The 16,027-nt window shown below is 58.4% G+C and overlaps 3 protein-coding genes across 3 annotated transcripts; 1 reads left to right on the top strand and 2 right to left on the bottom strand.

Annotated features, from left to right (window-relative positions):
* Window positions 1–65: 65 nt before the first annotated feature.
* On the bottom strand, window positions 66–4,573 carry ZBTB48 (zinc finger and BTB domain containing 48). The gene is made up of 10 exons (XM_054849336.1): window positions 4,066–4,573; window positions 3,738–3,979; window positions 2,945–3,056; window positions 2,461–2,553; window positions 2,066–2,152; window positions 1,545–1,699; window positions 984–1,120; window positions 710–874; window positions 523–611; window positions 66–425 (listed from the first exon to the last, which is right to left on the bottom strand). The coding sequence occupies exons 1-10, from the start codon at window positions 4,501–4,503 to the stop codon at window positions 129–131; spliced, it is 1,815 nt and encodes a 604-aa protein (XP_054705311.1). The 5' UTR covers window positions 4,504–4,573; the 3' UTR covers window positions 66–128.
* TAS1R1 (taste 1 receptor member 1) lies at window positions 4,566–9,251 on the bottom strand. The gene is made up of 6 exons (XM_054849339.1): window positions 9,109–9,251; window positions 8,718–9,024; window positions 7,748–8,524; window positions 7,138–7,350; window positions 6,614–6,734; window positions 4,566–5,616 (listed from the first exon to the last, which is right to left on the bottom strand). Exons 1-6 carry the CDS (start codon window positions 9,249–9,251, stop codon window positions 4,685–4,687), a joined length of 2,493 nt encoding a protein of 830 aa, XP_054705314.1. The 3' UTR covers window positions 4,566–4,684.
* Window positions 9,252–9,300: 49 nt separating this feature from the next.
* NOL9 (nucleolar protein 9) lies at window positions 9,301–15,978 on the top strand. The gene is made up of 12 exons (XM_054849335.1): window positions 9,301–9,543; window positions 9,609–9,834; window positions 10,030–10,157; window positions 10,339–10,477; window positions 11,064–11,160; window positions 11,907–12,004; window positions 12,766–12,927; window positions 13,097–13,385; window positions 14,021–14,132; window positions 14,498–14,675; window positions 15,199–15,332; window positions 15,651–15,978. The coding sequence occupies exons 1-12, from the start codon at window positions 9,352–9,354 to the stop codon at window positions 15,777–15,779; spliced, it is 1,884 nt and encodes a 627-aa protein (XP_054705310.1). The 5' UTR covers window positions 9,301–9,351; the 3' UTR covers window positions 15,780–15,978.
* The last annotated feature ends 49 nt before the right edge of the window (window positions 15,979–16,027 follow it).

The raw sequence follows: 16,027 nt of genomic DNA, 5'->3' as shown, positions 1-16,027 counted from the left end.
CCTGGGGCAGGAGCTTTGTGAGGAAGGAGGGAAGGGGCGCATGCACAACTTGAACAGAACAAGCGTGGCAGAGAGCGGCTCCAACTTTATTGTGTTTTGGTAGGAAGGAGGCGCGCAGGCAGGTTGCGCTATGTTTCACAGTCTTCGGGAATCGTCGTTGTTATAATTAGCGATTGCTCGATCACATCTGCCGTAGAGAAGTTCTCGTTTGAGCAGAGTCTCTGCACGGGGAGGCCCTCGGGCAGGGAGCTGTGGGACAGGGACTCCACGATCACCTCAGCTGAGCCCACCTCCAGCTCTGGTGGCGGCTGCAGCGCCACCACCACGGCCTTCTCGTCCTCAATGATGAGGTTCCGCAGCTTCCGCTGCCGGGGGTTGTAGTTCTCCACCCGGTCGTGAATCTCCATGTGGCGCCTCAAGTGAGCCTGCAAAAGCAAGAGGCAGGATGAGGGGCCCAGTGAGGGCCAGCTCCCCGGCATGGCGTGCTCGGTGGGGGGGCCCCGGAGCCAGGGAATGCCTCACCTGCCGCGTGAACTTGTAGCCGCACTCGGTGCACTCGAACTTCCTCACGCCCTTGTGCCGGCGGACATGGACACGCAGCTGCTCGACAGCTGGGAAGGGACGCGAGAGACCGTTGGGGGGGCACCACGCCGCGGCAAGGAGGGTGGTTCCTAAATGCTGCATGAAAGCTTGCCGCCCTGGCCCTTACCTTTGAAGGTTTTCCCACAGATCTGGCAGAAGTGGGGCCTCCCCTCCTGGTGCCGGCTGGCGATGTGCCTCAGCAAGGGCCCCTTCTCAGTGAAGCGCTGCTCGCAGAACTCGCAGCTGAAGGGGCGCTCCCCGGTGTGGGTCCGGTTGTGCTTGTCCAGGCTGGCTGCCGTTGGCAGGGGGGAGAGAGGCGAAGAGCGCCATGGGTCCGTGGCATGTGCCCCCCATCCTGGAGCACGGTGCTACTGTCCCCAGCCGTGCACCCAAGGGAATACCTTGCGTCCTGAAGGTCTTGCCGCAGAGGTGGCACTGGAAGGGCTTCTCGCCAGTGTGCGTGCGCAGGTGCATGTTGAGGTTGGCTTTCTGCGTGAAGGCGTGGTGGCAGAACTCGCAAACGTAGGGCCGCTCGTTCCTGCGGGCGGGGGAAGCGCTACCGTCATCTCTGCCTTTGCCAGCTTCAGCCCCTGGGGCGAGCGGCTGCTCCTTGCCCGGCGCTCTTGTAACTCAATCCTACATCACCCCGTCTCAGACTAAAGCCCGCTGGAGCCCCACAAATACCATTCTGCAGCCACGGGGCGGAATAACCAGCCCAGGCCGCTTCATGAACAGGAACTGGCTGGGCTGACGAGCTTTGGGCATCGCCTGTATTACTATGGTCGCACGCTCAGAGGAAGCGCCCACAGTCTGCACTTCCTCTGGAAGCAAGAAAAGCAGGATGGTGGCTGGCCCCTCACCAGGTTTCTGGGAGAATTTCAGCCCAGGACAGGGCCTTCGGGGGAGGAAGTGCAGCCAGGAGAGCCAGGGTGAGGTAGGGGAGGACACAGGTCGCATCATACCTGTGTTTGGCCTTGATGTGCATCTGCAGGCCGTTGCGACTCGAGGCCCTGTGCCCGCACTCCTCGCACACAAACAGCTTCTCTCCCCGATGCTTGAAGGCTTCGTGCAGGCGCAGCTCTGTCCGAGACAGAAAGCACTTGGAGCAGGTCGAGCACTGCAAGGCCACAGGAGAGTGCGGGGTTAGGCGGCTCCTGGCATACGTCCGCAACGGACCCACTCGCTGCCTGAGACCCATCCCTCCGCCACCACTTTGGGGCCCTGCCTGCGGCCAGCTGCAGCAGCACCCCTAGCTCCAAGGCAGCTTGGCAAAAGCAAAATGCTGGTCAGTGCTTGGGTCTATCAGAAAAAAAAAAACAGTGAGGACTGCTCCTGTACCCAAAAAACCTGTTTCCAGCAGCTCAGTAACTCTCCGCCGTGCTAAACGGAGCCAGGCAGGACAACAGGGGCTAGTCTCTCTCTAGACTGGGCCCAAGCGTGGGATAATTCCCTCTCAAAGCGCTGCTGCTGTGGCTCCCCTTACCGCGTGGGGCTTTGGCGCGCCGTGCAGCTTTATCATGTGGCTCTGCAGGTCCTTCTTCTGCATGAACTGCTGGGCGCAGGAGGAGCACTGGAAGGGAGGAGGGGAGGGTAAGTCACCTTCCTGCCGCCCCCAAACGGCGAGTTCGGCGCCAGGAGAGGACCGGCAACGCGCCGGGCAAGGGAGCGCCGTTCTGACGTGGCACACAAAAGCGCCTGGCTTTGGTGCCTCCCTGGAGCGCGTTCTGGCTCAGATGTGGGGAACAACCCTCGGTGGGCTGCCACAGGCTGGGGAAAGGAGCTGGTGCACTCAGCTGCCCCGAAACAGAAAGGCTCGCCCCCTTTTCCTCCCCACCAGCGTCTAGCAGCCATTAGGGAGGTGGAAGGCATCCTTCTGACCTTGTACGGCATCTCCCCCGTGTGCGACACCATGTGCAGGCGCAGCTCCATTCGCCTCTTGAACACCTCCTGACAGACCGAGCACGTGAAAACCTGCAAGAGACGAGGGAGGCATTGGCTGCCGCAGAACCAAGAGCCTGACGCGAAGCCAGCGGCTCAGGCCAGTGCTCAGGACCCAGTTATGACGTTTAACCCATGCCTGCAGCGGTCTGGATCTTTTATGGTACAAAGACTGTTCTTGTGTGCTTGAAAAGAACAGACAAAACGAGAGTTGTCTGGTAAATCAGACAAAAGCCGCTGCCATCCTCATCAAGAGAGGGACAGGGGAGGTCCCGGCTGCAGTCCGCACGCCACGCAGTGCTGATGAGGGGCTTTGTTCAGTAGCCGAGTGTGATGCGGACTGTGGCTGGAAAAAGGCTCTAATTCCACTCAGGCCAAACGGCACCCGCTTTCCAGACTGCCGGTGGCAGCACGCCAGGCGTACCTGCTCGGATCGGTTCATGCAATTTCTGGCTTCATGTTCCAGGAGATTCTCTTTTCTAAAATAACATTTGCCGCACTTGGAACATTCAAATGGCTTTTCTCCAGTGTGTTTCCTAGGGGGAACACAACCGGAGAGCATTGTCACGGCCAGTCTGACAGCAGAGATGTGCTAACAGGCCCAGCAAGGATGCTGGGAAGGGAGAGGAAAGGACCAGGCAACTTTTTCACCCCACAGCCCCAAAAGCCGCCTTTTACGCCAGCTTTGCCGATCCCATCGGAGTGCAGGCAAGCTGTCGGTGCTCGCCGTGCTCCGCAAAAACCTCCATTTTGGAGGGCTATAATTCGGCCCACGCTGGAGCTCGTGCCCTGCCTGCAGGCACCTGCTTCGCTCTCGAGTATCAACCCCGAAGCTCCCCGCGCCCCAGGCACGTTCCCCCACAGCCCGTGCTCATTTTGAAAGCCCAGCAGGATGATCGGCCGGCACATCCCCCGCACGAGCCCCTCAATGCCGCCTTTTTGAGCCAGGCTGGCTCTGACCTCCAAGACTGGAAACTCAGGAGAGTTGTCGTGGGTTTCGCAGACATGTAAACCCCCTCAGCTCCACGCCAGCCCGCCCCAGGGGGGCAGAGCGGCCCTCCCATGCCGTCCTGGGACACGTCGAGGCAGCGAGCCCCACCACAGCGAGCCAGGTCGTCCACCCACCCCGGTCGGGAAGGGGCAGAGCCTCGGGGGCATGCAGTGCAGCGCAGATCCCTACGCGCGAACGAAGGGGAAGGAAAAGTCGGAGCGTTTACCTGTTGTGCACTTTAAGGTAATATTTGCTGAGGAAGGTTTTATGACATGTGGGGCACTCAACCGGCACTGCTGTACCTTTTCTGCTCCCCGGCGTTCCCACCGCCCCCACACCGCCGGGCGCCTTCCCCGGGGAGGGGTTCTTTTTGCTCCGCAGGGACTTTTTCTCGGGAAGGGACTCGGCGTCGCTGTCCCCCCGCCCGCCGTCGCCCGCCGCCGCCTCCTCCGGGGCCGGGGGGGTGGCCTGCGAGGGAACAGGCGGCCGTCACCGCGCCTCCCCCGCCGGGCAGCCCTTCCCCCTCGCCCCCCCCTCCCGTCCCCATCACGCACCGCCGGGCCGCCGGGCTGCGGGGGCGCCGCGGCCGCGATGTCCGCCTCCCCCGGGCGGCTCGGGGCGGCGGCGGCGCGGCGGGGCCGCTGGCGGGGGGCGGCGGGGCGGAAGGCGCGGCAGAGCGCCACGGCGTCGGGCACGCCGAGCTGCTCGGCGGCGGCCAGCAGGCGGGCGCGGTTGTGGGCGGTGAGCGCCAGGCGGCCGGTGTAGAAAAAGTCGAGGAGGAGCTGGAAGGTGTCGGCGAGGCCCTCGGGCAGCGCCACCGGCCCGCCGGGGCCGCGGGCGCGGAAGAAGCGGGAGCAGCTGGCCAGCACCGGCCAGTGGGCGCGGAACTCTCGCCCGCCCACGCCCAGCGTCGCGTCGCAGAACTGCCCCGCCGCGCGCTGCCGGTTCAGCTCCCGCAGGACGCGGACGCTGTGCGCCGCCGCCGCCGCCATGGCCGCGCCGCTACCGGAGCCCGCGCGCCGCCGCCATCTTGGCTGCGCGCCGGATGTGACGTAAGGACGCGCCGGAGGTGACGCGCCGGCGCCGCGGCCAGAGGAGGAGGTGGTGGCGGGCCGCGCGGGCGCCTGTCGCCTCAGGGCCCAGCGGAGCGGCGGGTCGGTTTCCCCCCCCGGCTCAGGCGGCGGCCAGGCGCCGCGTGTAGCGCTGGATCGCCATCTGGAAGTGCTCGGGCGTGTTGAGGCGCGGCCGCAGGAGGATGACGAAGGCCTTCGGGAGGAAATAGCCGCCCAGTAGGGCGCCGAGCGTGCAGAGGGCGCTGAGCACCCGGGCCGCCGCCTCCTCCCGGCCGCGGAAGACGCCCTGTGTGCAGAGGACGGCGGCGGAGCAGGCGAGGTGTAGGAGCAGGCTGCAGGTGAGGCTCTTGGCCTCGTTGTAGCTGGCGGGCAGGTCCTTGCCCGCGTAGCTGAGGGCGAAGCAGCAGGCGCTGAGCAGCACGGTGTAGGCGGCGGCGGCGGCCCTGCTCGCCGCGGCGCTCGGGGCGCACTCCAGCGCCACCCGCTCGGCCGACGCGCCGTAGTCCCGCCGCGGCGCCGAGGGGCTGGCGGCCTCCGCGACCAGGCAGAGCACCGCCTGGGCCGCCGTGCTGGCGGCGATAAAGAGCGGCGGCCCCCTGCGCCGCAGCCAGGCCTCGTAGAGGGCCGGCCAGCGCGCGTTCAGCTTGAAGATGCAGATGATCTGGAAGGAGCGAGTCGCCACGCACGAGAGGAAGACGGTGAAGCTGATGGCAAAGAGGGGGAGCCGCAGCAGGCACGCCTGCCAGGTGGGCTCCCCGAAGTAGCAGAAGAGGCTGCTGCAGGCGCAGGCCAGAGAGCCCAGCATGAGGAAGCACATCTTCCCACCTGCAGACTTGACCACCGGCGTGGATGCGTTCAGGGCAAAGAGGACAGCCAGCCCTGCCATGAGCAGCATGAGGAGGATGGTGGGGGTCAGCAGTGCCCAGGAGAGAGGCTCAGACCATGACAGAAACTCGACGGTGCGGTTGAAGCAAGCTTCGCTCCTCGCCGGGGCCCACTCGTCTACCCTGCAGGGCTGGCAACCATAGGGGTCTGCAGAGGACACGAGCCCAGGCGGTGACAGAGGCACTTCGCACACCACGGACCCCGGTAAGACACCTGCCCTGGCAGACCACCCTGCCTTTGCTGCCCCCCAGGCTCTCTGCAAGAGCTGCCCCCTCCTTGCGTCCTGCTCCTTCACCTTGAGCGCTTCTGAGCCTCGAGTAGCAGAGAGGGCTCTTTCCCCAAAAGTCCAGTGCTCGAGTTGAGAGGCACGAGGCCCACAGGAGCTCAGAGGGTGAGCCGAGGCTCAGGGGCATGTGGGCAGGAAGGGGGTGTGCGTCCAGCATTAACCTGTGAAACTGGGATGGGTCTGCAGCAGCCCCCCTCCTGCAGGCAGGGTATGGGACAGCAACACTGACCAGCCATGTCTGGGGGCTCCCTGCTCCTGCCACTACCCAGAGCTGGCCCTTTCCCCCCACCCTCAGCCAACGCGTGGCTGAGGCTGCCGAGTGACCAGCTGCCAGCGAGGGGCTTCTCCTGTGGCCAATGATTCTGAGACAGGAGATTCCTGCCGCCCGTCCCAGGCAGGGGATATTTCCATACGGCAGCTGCTAGTGACCGCATGCTGTGGAAGCCCCGAGTGCCACCTGGGGCACAAAGGCAGCCACCGGGTTGAATTTCCCTCCCAGAGGATGCGGTGCAGGAAACAGCTGTCTGGCCGGACATCCCTTGTCCCCTGGCTGCGGGAGAAGGGGCTCTGCCAGCAGCGTCTCTGCTGGCTGTTTGCCTGCATGGGCCCACCTGTGGGCAGCGCTCCCTGAAAGCGCTGGAACCTGGGCTTTGCATACCCGTGGGTAAGCAAACGGGACTCGGAGCGACCGTGTTCAGGTCAGCTCAGAGGTTTTTACTGAACACAGGAAGGAGGAGAGAGTGGGAGGGAAGAGGCTGGGGGAACAGCGAGAGAGAAGCAAGGAGCTGACCAGAGGAGGAGGCAGGGTGTGGGCAGGGGAGCCAGGCAGGAGGGAGCAGCCCCCTGGGGCGTACTGACCCGATCTGTTCAGGAAGGTTCCTGATGGACAGGCCACGCAGCTGAAGCAGCATCGGTGGTGGCTCCGCTGCAGCCGCTTCTCCCCGGGTTGACAGGCCTCAGAGCACACAGAGGTGGGAGCCTGTCGGGAGCACGGCGAGAGTCAGGCAGGCAAGCGGGGTGGGCAGCAGGACACCTCACTGAGCGCCGGGCCCAGGCCTGGCAGTGTTTGGGCAGCTTGCTGCCAGCTTTCAGGACAGACCCTGGGCGGGAGCCAAGAGCTCACAGCATTGCGGTTTTTAGAGAGGTGGCAGGAAAGTGAGACCATTTAAAAGTAAAAGCAGGAGCCTTTTTGGTTCATGTGCCCTGCTTGTTTTTTGGAAGGATGAAAGCTGATGCTCAGAGCACGGTTTGTCTCCCCATACTGCCTCCGTCTGCCCTCATTTTTTTGTCCTGCTATGGGGAAATAGCCCAGAGCTGATGGTGTTGGGGATGTAGTTGGCTCGGCAGTAAGCAATAACTAAGATCTGGATGCGGAACAGTACCTGGCGATCTTGTGTGTGCCACAGGATTTTGCCCTGGTCAACACTCAGCCTGTCAGGGTTCACGCTGAAAGTTCCTATCACATCAAAAGCCCAGCTCAGGCCACTCCAGTTCCACATGACGATGTCGTAGCCTTTACGGATGTCTCCACTGGCATCAAAAGAGATGTGGCTCTTGTACAGGGAGAAGTTTACTTGCTTGATTTTTTGTAGGAGCTGTAAAACAGAAGAGCGAGAAAAGAGCCTTTCCCAAAGACAAGCTTCCTGCTGACAAGCACCTTGTCTCAGAGGGAGATGTGCTAGAGGGCCCCTTCTCTGCTCCAGCTCCTCTTTCCAACCCCCAACAGCTGGCCTGTGCCCAGCTGCAGAAAGTCCCTTCCAGGTTTCAACGAGGCGCTGGTGGTGGAGGAACAGAAGTGATCTGGGGTGGGGGTCTGGGTCTGGGTCCAGGCTGCTTCGACTGCGACGGACAGCTGGAGCCCACGAGGCTCTTCAGCTGGGACACGAGCCTTCCGGAGGGACAGAAAACCCCTAGGCACAAGGGGAAAATCTTCCCCATGTGGAAGGATCCTCATGGATCCACGAGGAAAATCCTTCCTTGCATTGCTCTTACCTGCCAGGGATAGACCGTGCCTTTGCTGCATGCCCCCGAGGCGCAGCCCAGCAGGTCGTGGAGGCCGTGGGCCACGGCGTACACAGCTGAGTACACGTTGAAGGAGGCTTGAGCGTCATACATGTCAGGGGCAGCGGCAAGCAAGCGGCAGCTGGTGCAGCGCTGGGTGCAGCGCAGCTGTGCACTGCCTCCAATCCCCCCACCTGCCTCTGTGCTGCCGGCACGTTTAGGTGCAGTGCTTTCCTCTGCTGTCTTCCAAGACTCAAAGCGTTCCAGCATCATGGATGCTGTCTTCTCAACCGACATGCCGATCACTGAGCCGATACTCTGGATGCCTGGCACCTGCCAGATGGTTTGGTCTAATGACCAGTCTTCGGAGCCCACCCACACCATGCCAGTGACGTTCCTCTGCACCACCACCTCAAAGAAAGGGCGGGCACTTCCTCTGTTGGCGAAGACAACGGTGACATTGACCCTGACATCTGTGAGGATTCTGACCAGGTTGCGGAGCTCCGGGCTGCTGGCGTCCCTGTTGACAGGGATGATGCCTCGGTAGGCGACACACACGTCGCTTGCAGTCAGCAGCTTGTAGAGGGCATCCAAGCCGTCCCTGCCGTAGGCGTTGTCGCTGCCCAGCAGTACAACCCATGTCCACCCAAACCGCTGCAGCAGCAGGAAGATGGCCTTCACTTGCTGTCTGTCGCTGGGAATGGTGCGCAGGAACGAGGGGTAGAACCGCTTCAGGCTCAGCGCCTCCAAGGAAGCTTCGTAGCTAATCTGCGAAGGGAGCCGGGAAAAAGGGGGTTGCGCTCCCCCAGGTGACGGGCACAGGCAGCCCGTCTCCCAAAGAGAGTTAGGGCTGGGCAGGCAGCGCACCCAGAGGGAATGTGCTCAGCTCTGAGCCCATCCTCCCTCAAACTGTCGCTCCTCAAGAGCCCTTTTCCTTGTCTGCCAGGGGAGCCGCGCTTACCTCTGGTACAAGGAAGACACCGAGGACGGCGGCAGTGGTGAGGGCCAGCTGGGTGCTGTCGGGCCCAATGACTGCCACCGCCTCAGGCTCGTAGCGGTGGAAGGTGGGGAGCACCTCGACCTCCTGCCCGCCTTTCCGGGCGAGGGCACGCAGCGTGGCGTGGAGGTTGGCGGGCTCTGAGCAGGTGTCGTGGATGTCGTAGCCCAAGGTGACGTTGGGCAGCAGGGTGCTGGAGTTGTTTATCTCCTCCACGGCAAACCGCATGGCCTGGGACAGGCAGTAGCCGTGGCTCTTGAAGGCAGCAGTGCTGTGCAAAGGCAGAAGTGGTTTTCAGGGAGGAAAAAACGCGGGTTTGGCGGGGGGGGGAAAGGGGGCGATGCGGGGGACTCACTCGTCGCAGCCGTCCTCCAGCGGCCGGGCGGCGGCCCGCGGTGCCGGGCCGTGCATCTGGAAAAGGCCGGCCAGGCGGTAGTCGCCGCGGCGGGTAAAGGAGGCAGCGGCCGCGCAGAGACAGAGCAGGGCGGATAGCGGCATAGTGGGGCGGCGCCGGGCGGCGGGCGGCGCCTCTTAACGGGGCGGGCGGCGCCAGGCTGAGGGGCGGCCCCGGAGGAGGCGGAGGGAGGCTGGGGAGGTCATGCCCGCGCGGCGCGGCCCGCCGGCCCGCCGCCCCCGGCGGGCTCAGTCCCGCGGGGGTCGGGCGGAGGCAGCCTGGAGGGAGTTCGCCGCCTCCTTCGCCCGTGCCGGCATGGTGCCGCCGGCCGAGGCGGGCCTGACGGCCGTGGAGGCGGGGGAGGGCGCCGCTGTCCTCCTCCTGGCGCCGCGGCAGGTGAGCAGCGACCGGCCCCACCGCTCCCTCCTTCCCTCCGCCGCCTCACTGCCCTCTCCCCGCAGACGCTGACTTTCACCGGGAAATGCCGCCTGCGCTGCCTCTACGGCGCCGTCCGCCTCCTGGGCTTCGCCGTCGCCTCGCACCAGCCGGGGCTGCCGGTCTTCTCTCCGGCCACCCACTGCGCGCTCACCCTGGAGGCGCAGCCGGCCGACAGACCGGCCGCCGCCGACCTCCGACAGCTCCGCGCCGCCGCCCGCGCCGCCATGCGGGCACACAGCGTCCGCCGCCGTGAGTGCCTGCCGGGGGGAGTGCAGGGGGGCCTGCTGGTGGCGGTCCGCCATTTTGTGTGCGGGGCGGTAGCCATTTTGCGTGCGGGGCGGGAGGCAGCCATTTTGCTTGCGGTGCGGGGCGTCCGCCATTTTGCGTGCGGCGTTGCCACCCCCGGTTAGCGCGGTCTGAGGGCGGCGTCTCCCCCCGTTGCAGAGGCGCGGGTGAAGGTGATGGCACGGTTCTCACCGGAGTGCGCCGTGGTGCTGCTGGAGCACCTGGACACGCCGGTGACGCGGTTCCTGCTGAGCCACCCGCCGCTGTCGCGGCTCTTCGAGCCCCAGGTGAGACCCAGTGGGTGTCATGAGGCCTGCTCCGCCCTGGCAGCAGTGCGGATGCCACTCCTTCCCCAGAACGGTCCTCATGGTGAGCACGAGGCAACCGCCTCACTCATTATGCCTGTCCAGCAACGCCACTGCACAGCCTTACACACATCTCTCTAAGCGATTTTTCACTCTTCCTTAGAAAAAGGAAGAAACGAGCTTCACGCCAGAAGATGCGGTTCTGGCATCTGTTGGTATTGTGAAGTGTAGCCCTGACCGTGGGCTGCTGGTGTCAGAGAGCATGTTCCTGGCACTGGAGGAGCTGATTCAAGCGTGCTGTGGTGAGTGGTATGTGCGTGGTGAGGTGGGGGCTGTGGTAGCCTGAGGAAAGGAAATACATGAGGCTTTTCCTGAGTTCAAGGTAGGGAGAGTGAGCGTGCTCTGTGACTGGCACCAGTTGAGTTTCACTGTTGTCCCCTAAATAGCAGGAGTCCTGAGCTTGTGCATCACCTCGAGTGGGTTTGTGTCTCTGCTGCCAGACAGGCAGCTCACCGCTGTAAAGGCGCTTCCCAATCTGACGTCAAAACTCTAATTTCACTCTCTTTTGTAGCAAGTAGGAAAAACAGCCCCTTACTTACCCGGCAACATTTAAAATACCATGAGCAATTGGGGTATTACATGCTGGCTTTTAGTGCTAGGGCTTGCTTCTCATTTCAGGGCCTTTTCCCTTTGCACCAGTATATTTAATGTGCTTCTCTTCAACAGAATTTTTTTCTGTTTAATTGGAATATATCCTAGGCAGACTACAGGGTCCGTAGGGGATTGGGGCTTTTTTTTTTTTTTTTTTGGTAAACAAATTTATGTAAACTGGGCACATCAGAGCAACTGACAGCATTGGTCCATTTCAGAGTATGTTTGTTTTTCCAGCGGAAGATGAAGGTGTGCCCCTGGTTCTGGTGTGTGGCCCAAAAAACACCGGGAAATCGACATTTAATAGATACCTAATCAATCTGTTACTGAATCGGTGAGTCTTCTCATGTTCTGCAAGTTTTAAGTACTGCATGGGATTTAGGAGAAGGAAAAAACCTGTCTGTCAAGATCCTCATAAAAGCTGTTGCGACTGGAAAGTGGATATCTTTTTAAAGGAAAGAAACAAAACTTCAGAAAAACAGGCATTCTTGTCTTGGGTTCCTTTCAGAAAAGTTGCCTACAGAAACATTTCTATTGAAATGCTACTAAACTGCTGTCTTAGAGCATGTGAATTAATTGGGTGCCAAGCAGTTAGGGTTCAGTAAGGAACTGGGAGTTACAGCGCTTAAAAAACCACAGCAAGTTACAATTTGTTAGTGTCTTTGAAGATTCTTGGCAGAGCGAGGTGTAGAAGCTTATTGTTCTGACCACTTCATGCTTAAAATAAAGTTGATAAAGTTTATAAATCCCATGTGGTTGGTCCCAGGGTGCCCAGTTAATGTGGGAGAGGTGGTACCCTAATGAGTACCGCCTCCAGTTATTGTTCTAGCTACTTCCCCTAAAGCTGGACGGGTCCAGAGCTCTTGTAACACAATGCTGAACTGTAGGTGAGCCTTTTGCGTTCTCACTTAGCACCCCCTCAAGTGAGGGAAGGAGGGAGACAAGTGGTGCTTTGATTCTGCTCAAGAATTTAATTTTGACGGCCTGGAACAAAATGAGATTGTGCTTCTGATGTGTTCCAGGTCGTGTCCTGTTTCTTTTTTCTGGTGGACGCTAATATGGGGGCTTCTTTCACTGCAGCCTTCCCTCGGTTGAATATATGGAATGTGACATAGGTCAAACTGAATTTACGCCACCTGGATGTGTGTCTTTAAGTAACGTAACGGAGCCAATTCTTGGTATGTGTTTTGCTGTTTTCTGCAGTTGCCGGAAACCCGTTTCATTTCCAGAAGGTGCTTTCTGAGTAGAGGCTGTGCTTTAGGGGAATTTGCTGCATATGGAAAATAAAAGAAAGGCTGTAAAAGTTTTCTCGCTGGGGCATCAAAGCCGCACGTGCAAATGTCCCTGAGTAACATGAGTTGTTTTCTCTGCTTTAAAGAGAGGAGAATATAGTTGTTTATAAGGTGGTGGAAGAGGCTGTGGCCTGTCAAAGTGGATTTTCAGCCTTTCAGGTTTGAAAGGTCTCTTTGGGAAAATCTTTCCCAGTTCTTGGTGTCCATAGATAAAACTAGCTTAAGAAATACAAAGTGGATCCACACAGGTTTTGGGCTGTTTTTACAAGTATAAAAAAACAAAAAAAACCCCCTACACTACGGCCAGAGAAATTGCTGGTATTTGTGGTCTGGTGGATTTGGGTCACTGTCTAAAAAGGATATGGCCAGGCAGGTTTCCTTTTTGGTTAGAAGACTGTTGTTTTAAAATTTTTTGAATGTGTAACTAGTGATTTAAAAAGCAAAACAAATAAGAAAAAAACCGAAACCCCAACCAAACCAAACTCCTGGCATGGAGCCTTGCAGGTGACAGAAGTTTCTCCCTAGGTGCAGGCCTGTGAAAAGAGGACAGACTATTTTGGAGGGGATTGCCTGTAGGTGCTACAGGGATGGGAGGTTTTTGATTTGACTTACTGAAACCACTAGAAGTTGGCCACTTGCTTTTTCAGGCCCACCATTCACTCATCAACAAACGCCACGTAAGATGGTGTATTACGGACAGACTAGTTGTGAGCAGGATACAGAACGATACCTCGATGTCGTGAAGTACGTGTTCAGCTCCTACAAGAAGGAAGTGCCTTTAGTCGTCAACACCATGGGCTGGGTGAAAGGTAAAGGGGATAAATCTGTTCTCGAGGTGGTGCGGAAGGAAGGTAATAATCTGCGAGACTGGAACCAGTAAATGCAGCTTGCCCCCCTTGAGCTAGTGCTGGTCTTCTGTAGCAGTGTTCCACCCTGTTCGTGCAGCGGCAGCAATCATGTTTTCTCTGCTCCCTAAAGGTGAGGGGTTGCTGCTTCTGATTGATATCATCCGGCTGTTGTCACCCAGCCACATTGTTCAGATGGACGTGTACGACTGGAAAGCCATGGCTCCGCTCACCCCGCAGTACGTCCACCTCACGCCCGGCCTGTACACCAAGGGCAAGCAGCAAGGCAAGTGCAAGCAGATGGGCGGGAGTGGAGCGGAGGACTGGAAGCCCTCTGAGGAGGAGGGAGATGCATCGGCTCCCGAGTATAAGCTGTTGTATGTCCATCCAGAATTCCCTCGAGCAGGGGTCGCAGGTGAAGCGTAAGTAGAGAGTTCGGCGCTACGTGGTGGGTGGTGTGCTTAACAAAATTGCGCGTGGCCCTGAGGGTAAAGGCTCTCGCTTTGCTTTTGCCTCGAGAGCTCCGTTAAATCGGTCAGAGCTTACCAGTTTCCTTACTGGGGGGTTACTTTTGGGTGGTGGGTGGTTGGGTTTCTGGGTGTTTTTTTCGGGGGAGGTTTGTGTAGGGTTGGATTGTTAGGTTGGGGAGGGGAGGGGGTTGTTCCCCCCTGCTCTGCTTCCAGTAACCACTAGCCGCTTGCTTCCATGCTGGGCACAACACCCGCTTGGACTTGCTGGGTATAGTGTCTCCTTTTTTGTCCAATTGACAGGTTCCTTACCCATTGTCTAGTAACAGAGTTTGTTACAAAAAAAACCCATCACCCAAACACCACCCTTGTTAATTAATGCCTTCTTAAAGTTGAAACATTGCCCTAAATCCTGTGATCCCTTAGAGGTAATAAAACCCGCTGTAAATTTTCTTCAGCAGCAGAAGTTTTAAAAGCTAAACTTGTGTGAAATAGCAGCTAGTCCTGCATGGCATGCTCCAGGTATCCAGTTTGAATCACTGCATGACGGCGTGCTACTTGTCCCTCACGTGTTGTGGCTCTCTTTCCAGGCGAGTGCACAGCGGCATTTTGCGTGACATGTCCATCCTGGGTTACCTGGGTCAGCTGCAGTCCCCAGACATAGGGGCCGTGCTCCCACTCCACAGTCTTGTGCCCTACCAGGTAATGAGCCTTTCTGAAAGGCTTGGAGACATTGCAGAGAGCCCAGCTCTGGGTAATTGACTGTTCTGCTTGTACGGCAAATGTTTTTGCAAGAGGGAAAAAGACCGTAATCAGCAAAAGGATAGTGACTTCATTCCACGTACCTAAACGTGAGGTTTTTGTTCAGATGTTGGTGTGTCACATGTTTTCTGTGTGTTGAGCTGTTAGCATGGAAGCCGTTGTGTTTGCTGCTGCGATAACGCCTGTCTGTAGGTGCAGGCTGGGGGCTTTTCAGGTCTTCGCTACTTAGCATTATCTTCTCGGAACTTGAACTAAAGCGGTGTTGAGCCAATGATACAATTTTTTTCTTCTTTCTCCCCCCTCAGGTACCTTTCAATGCCGTTGCGCTCAGGGTTATTCACACCGATGTTGCTCCGACCAATATCATGTATGCAGTGAACGCCGGCTGGGTCGGGCTCTGTAGGATACCAGATGAAATCAGATGCCAAACCGATGGGCCCGTCTTGCTGACGCAGACACCGGTCTGTGATTGCCTTGGCTTTGGTGAGCTGCCCGGGAAACCTCGCACTGTGTTCCTGCCTGTCGTGTTTTGACAGAGAGGTTGCAGAGTGACGGAACTGCCTGCTCTGTGACAATCAACTGAAAAAGGGGGGTCACAGAGCTGATGATGTCCTGGAGTTTTCATTAACTTGTGCTAACATCTGTGAGGAATGTTGCTGAGCAGCACCTTTTGGAGCTTCCCACCCCCCCCCCTCTCTCTCTCTCTCTCTCTCTCTCTCTCTCATATGAGAAACTTGCCAATTCACTTGCTTTCTGGATTCACGTTCTCACAAGCAGATTCTGCATGGCTTATGCCTAATCCCTGTAGTTGTCCATTGGTTTCCTTCTGCAACTCAATTTAAGATGACGATTCTGCTGGGAGTTTGATCCTGAGCCCCTTGGTTCTAGAAGAGCTGTTTATTCAAAGAGCTTCAGCTGCCTCCGGTTATACGATCCAGAGTGATCAGGTGGAGTTGAGTCTTAACTTAGTGTGTATGTTTTGTTTTTGTTTTTGTTTTTTTTTCAGGAATCGTCCGAGGAGTTGAGATGGAGAAGAAGCTTTACCACATTCTGACGCCAGTGCCGCCGGAGAACCTGCGAGCAGTGAATTGTCTGCTCCTTGGCAGTATTGCCATCCCCAACTGCGTTCTCGTGGGCCAGGTAGGAGCCGCAGTGGAGGAGGGTGGAAGCTGCCTGAGCTTGGGCTGGCGGGTTTTCAATTTTCTCATTTCTGAGGGTTAGGTGTGCCCAGAGAGGGCTGGGCATTGGCAGATGGCTATCTCTCTGGGAAATTGTCCTCAGTGCATAGAAATGAGGGAGAAGAGAGCGTTCTCGTGTTTCAGATACCAGAACAGGGCTGGTTTGGTGGTAGCTTGCTCCTTTCCACCAGTCTGCTCTGTTGGTCTGCAGAGGGAGGTGCTTCCCCTTCCCTGAAGGTATGAGTTCTGAAGTTGTTTGGTTTTGGATTTCCTCTTTCAGCAAGGAGTTGAGGGAGAGATCCCTTATGTCACATCTGATTATAACTACAGCATCCTGGGGTCTGGGAAGCTGAAAAAGAAGAAGCATTTCAAGAGGAGGGAGTATGCGTTCGAGTGTGATTACACCTAAAGCTGGGGGACTCGGATCATGGAATTGTTTCGTCTGGAGGCTGGCGAGAGCCAGGGGTGGTTGCAGAAGTCTGGGTGCTGCAGAGCTCCGAGAGGCCCCAGGCAAGGCTCCGGTGTAGGTGCTCCAGCATGTCCATTTTGATAATGTTTTATATTTTCAGTATGTATTTTGGTGTTTTGTAATAAACAGCTGTTAAAAATGTTGGTTTGGTTTGAATGTTCTCCCCAGCATGTGTTGCCTTGGACGTG

Source organism: Grus americana, chromosome 21 (genome assembly GCF_028858705.1).
Source record: "Grus americana isolate bGruAme1 chromosome 21, bGruAme1.mat, whole genome shotgun sequence".
Classification (NCBI taxonomy): domain Eukaryota; kingdom Metazoa; phylum Chordata; class Aves; order Gruiformes; family Gruidae; genus Grus; species Grus americana.
The sequence above is the reverse complement of the archived record's forward strand: the minus strand, read 5'-3'. Positions and strand labels throughout refer to the sequence as shown.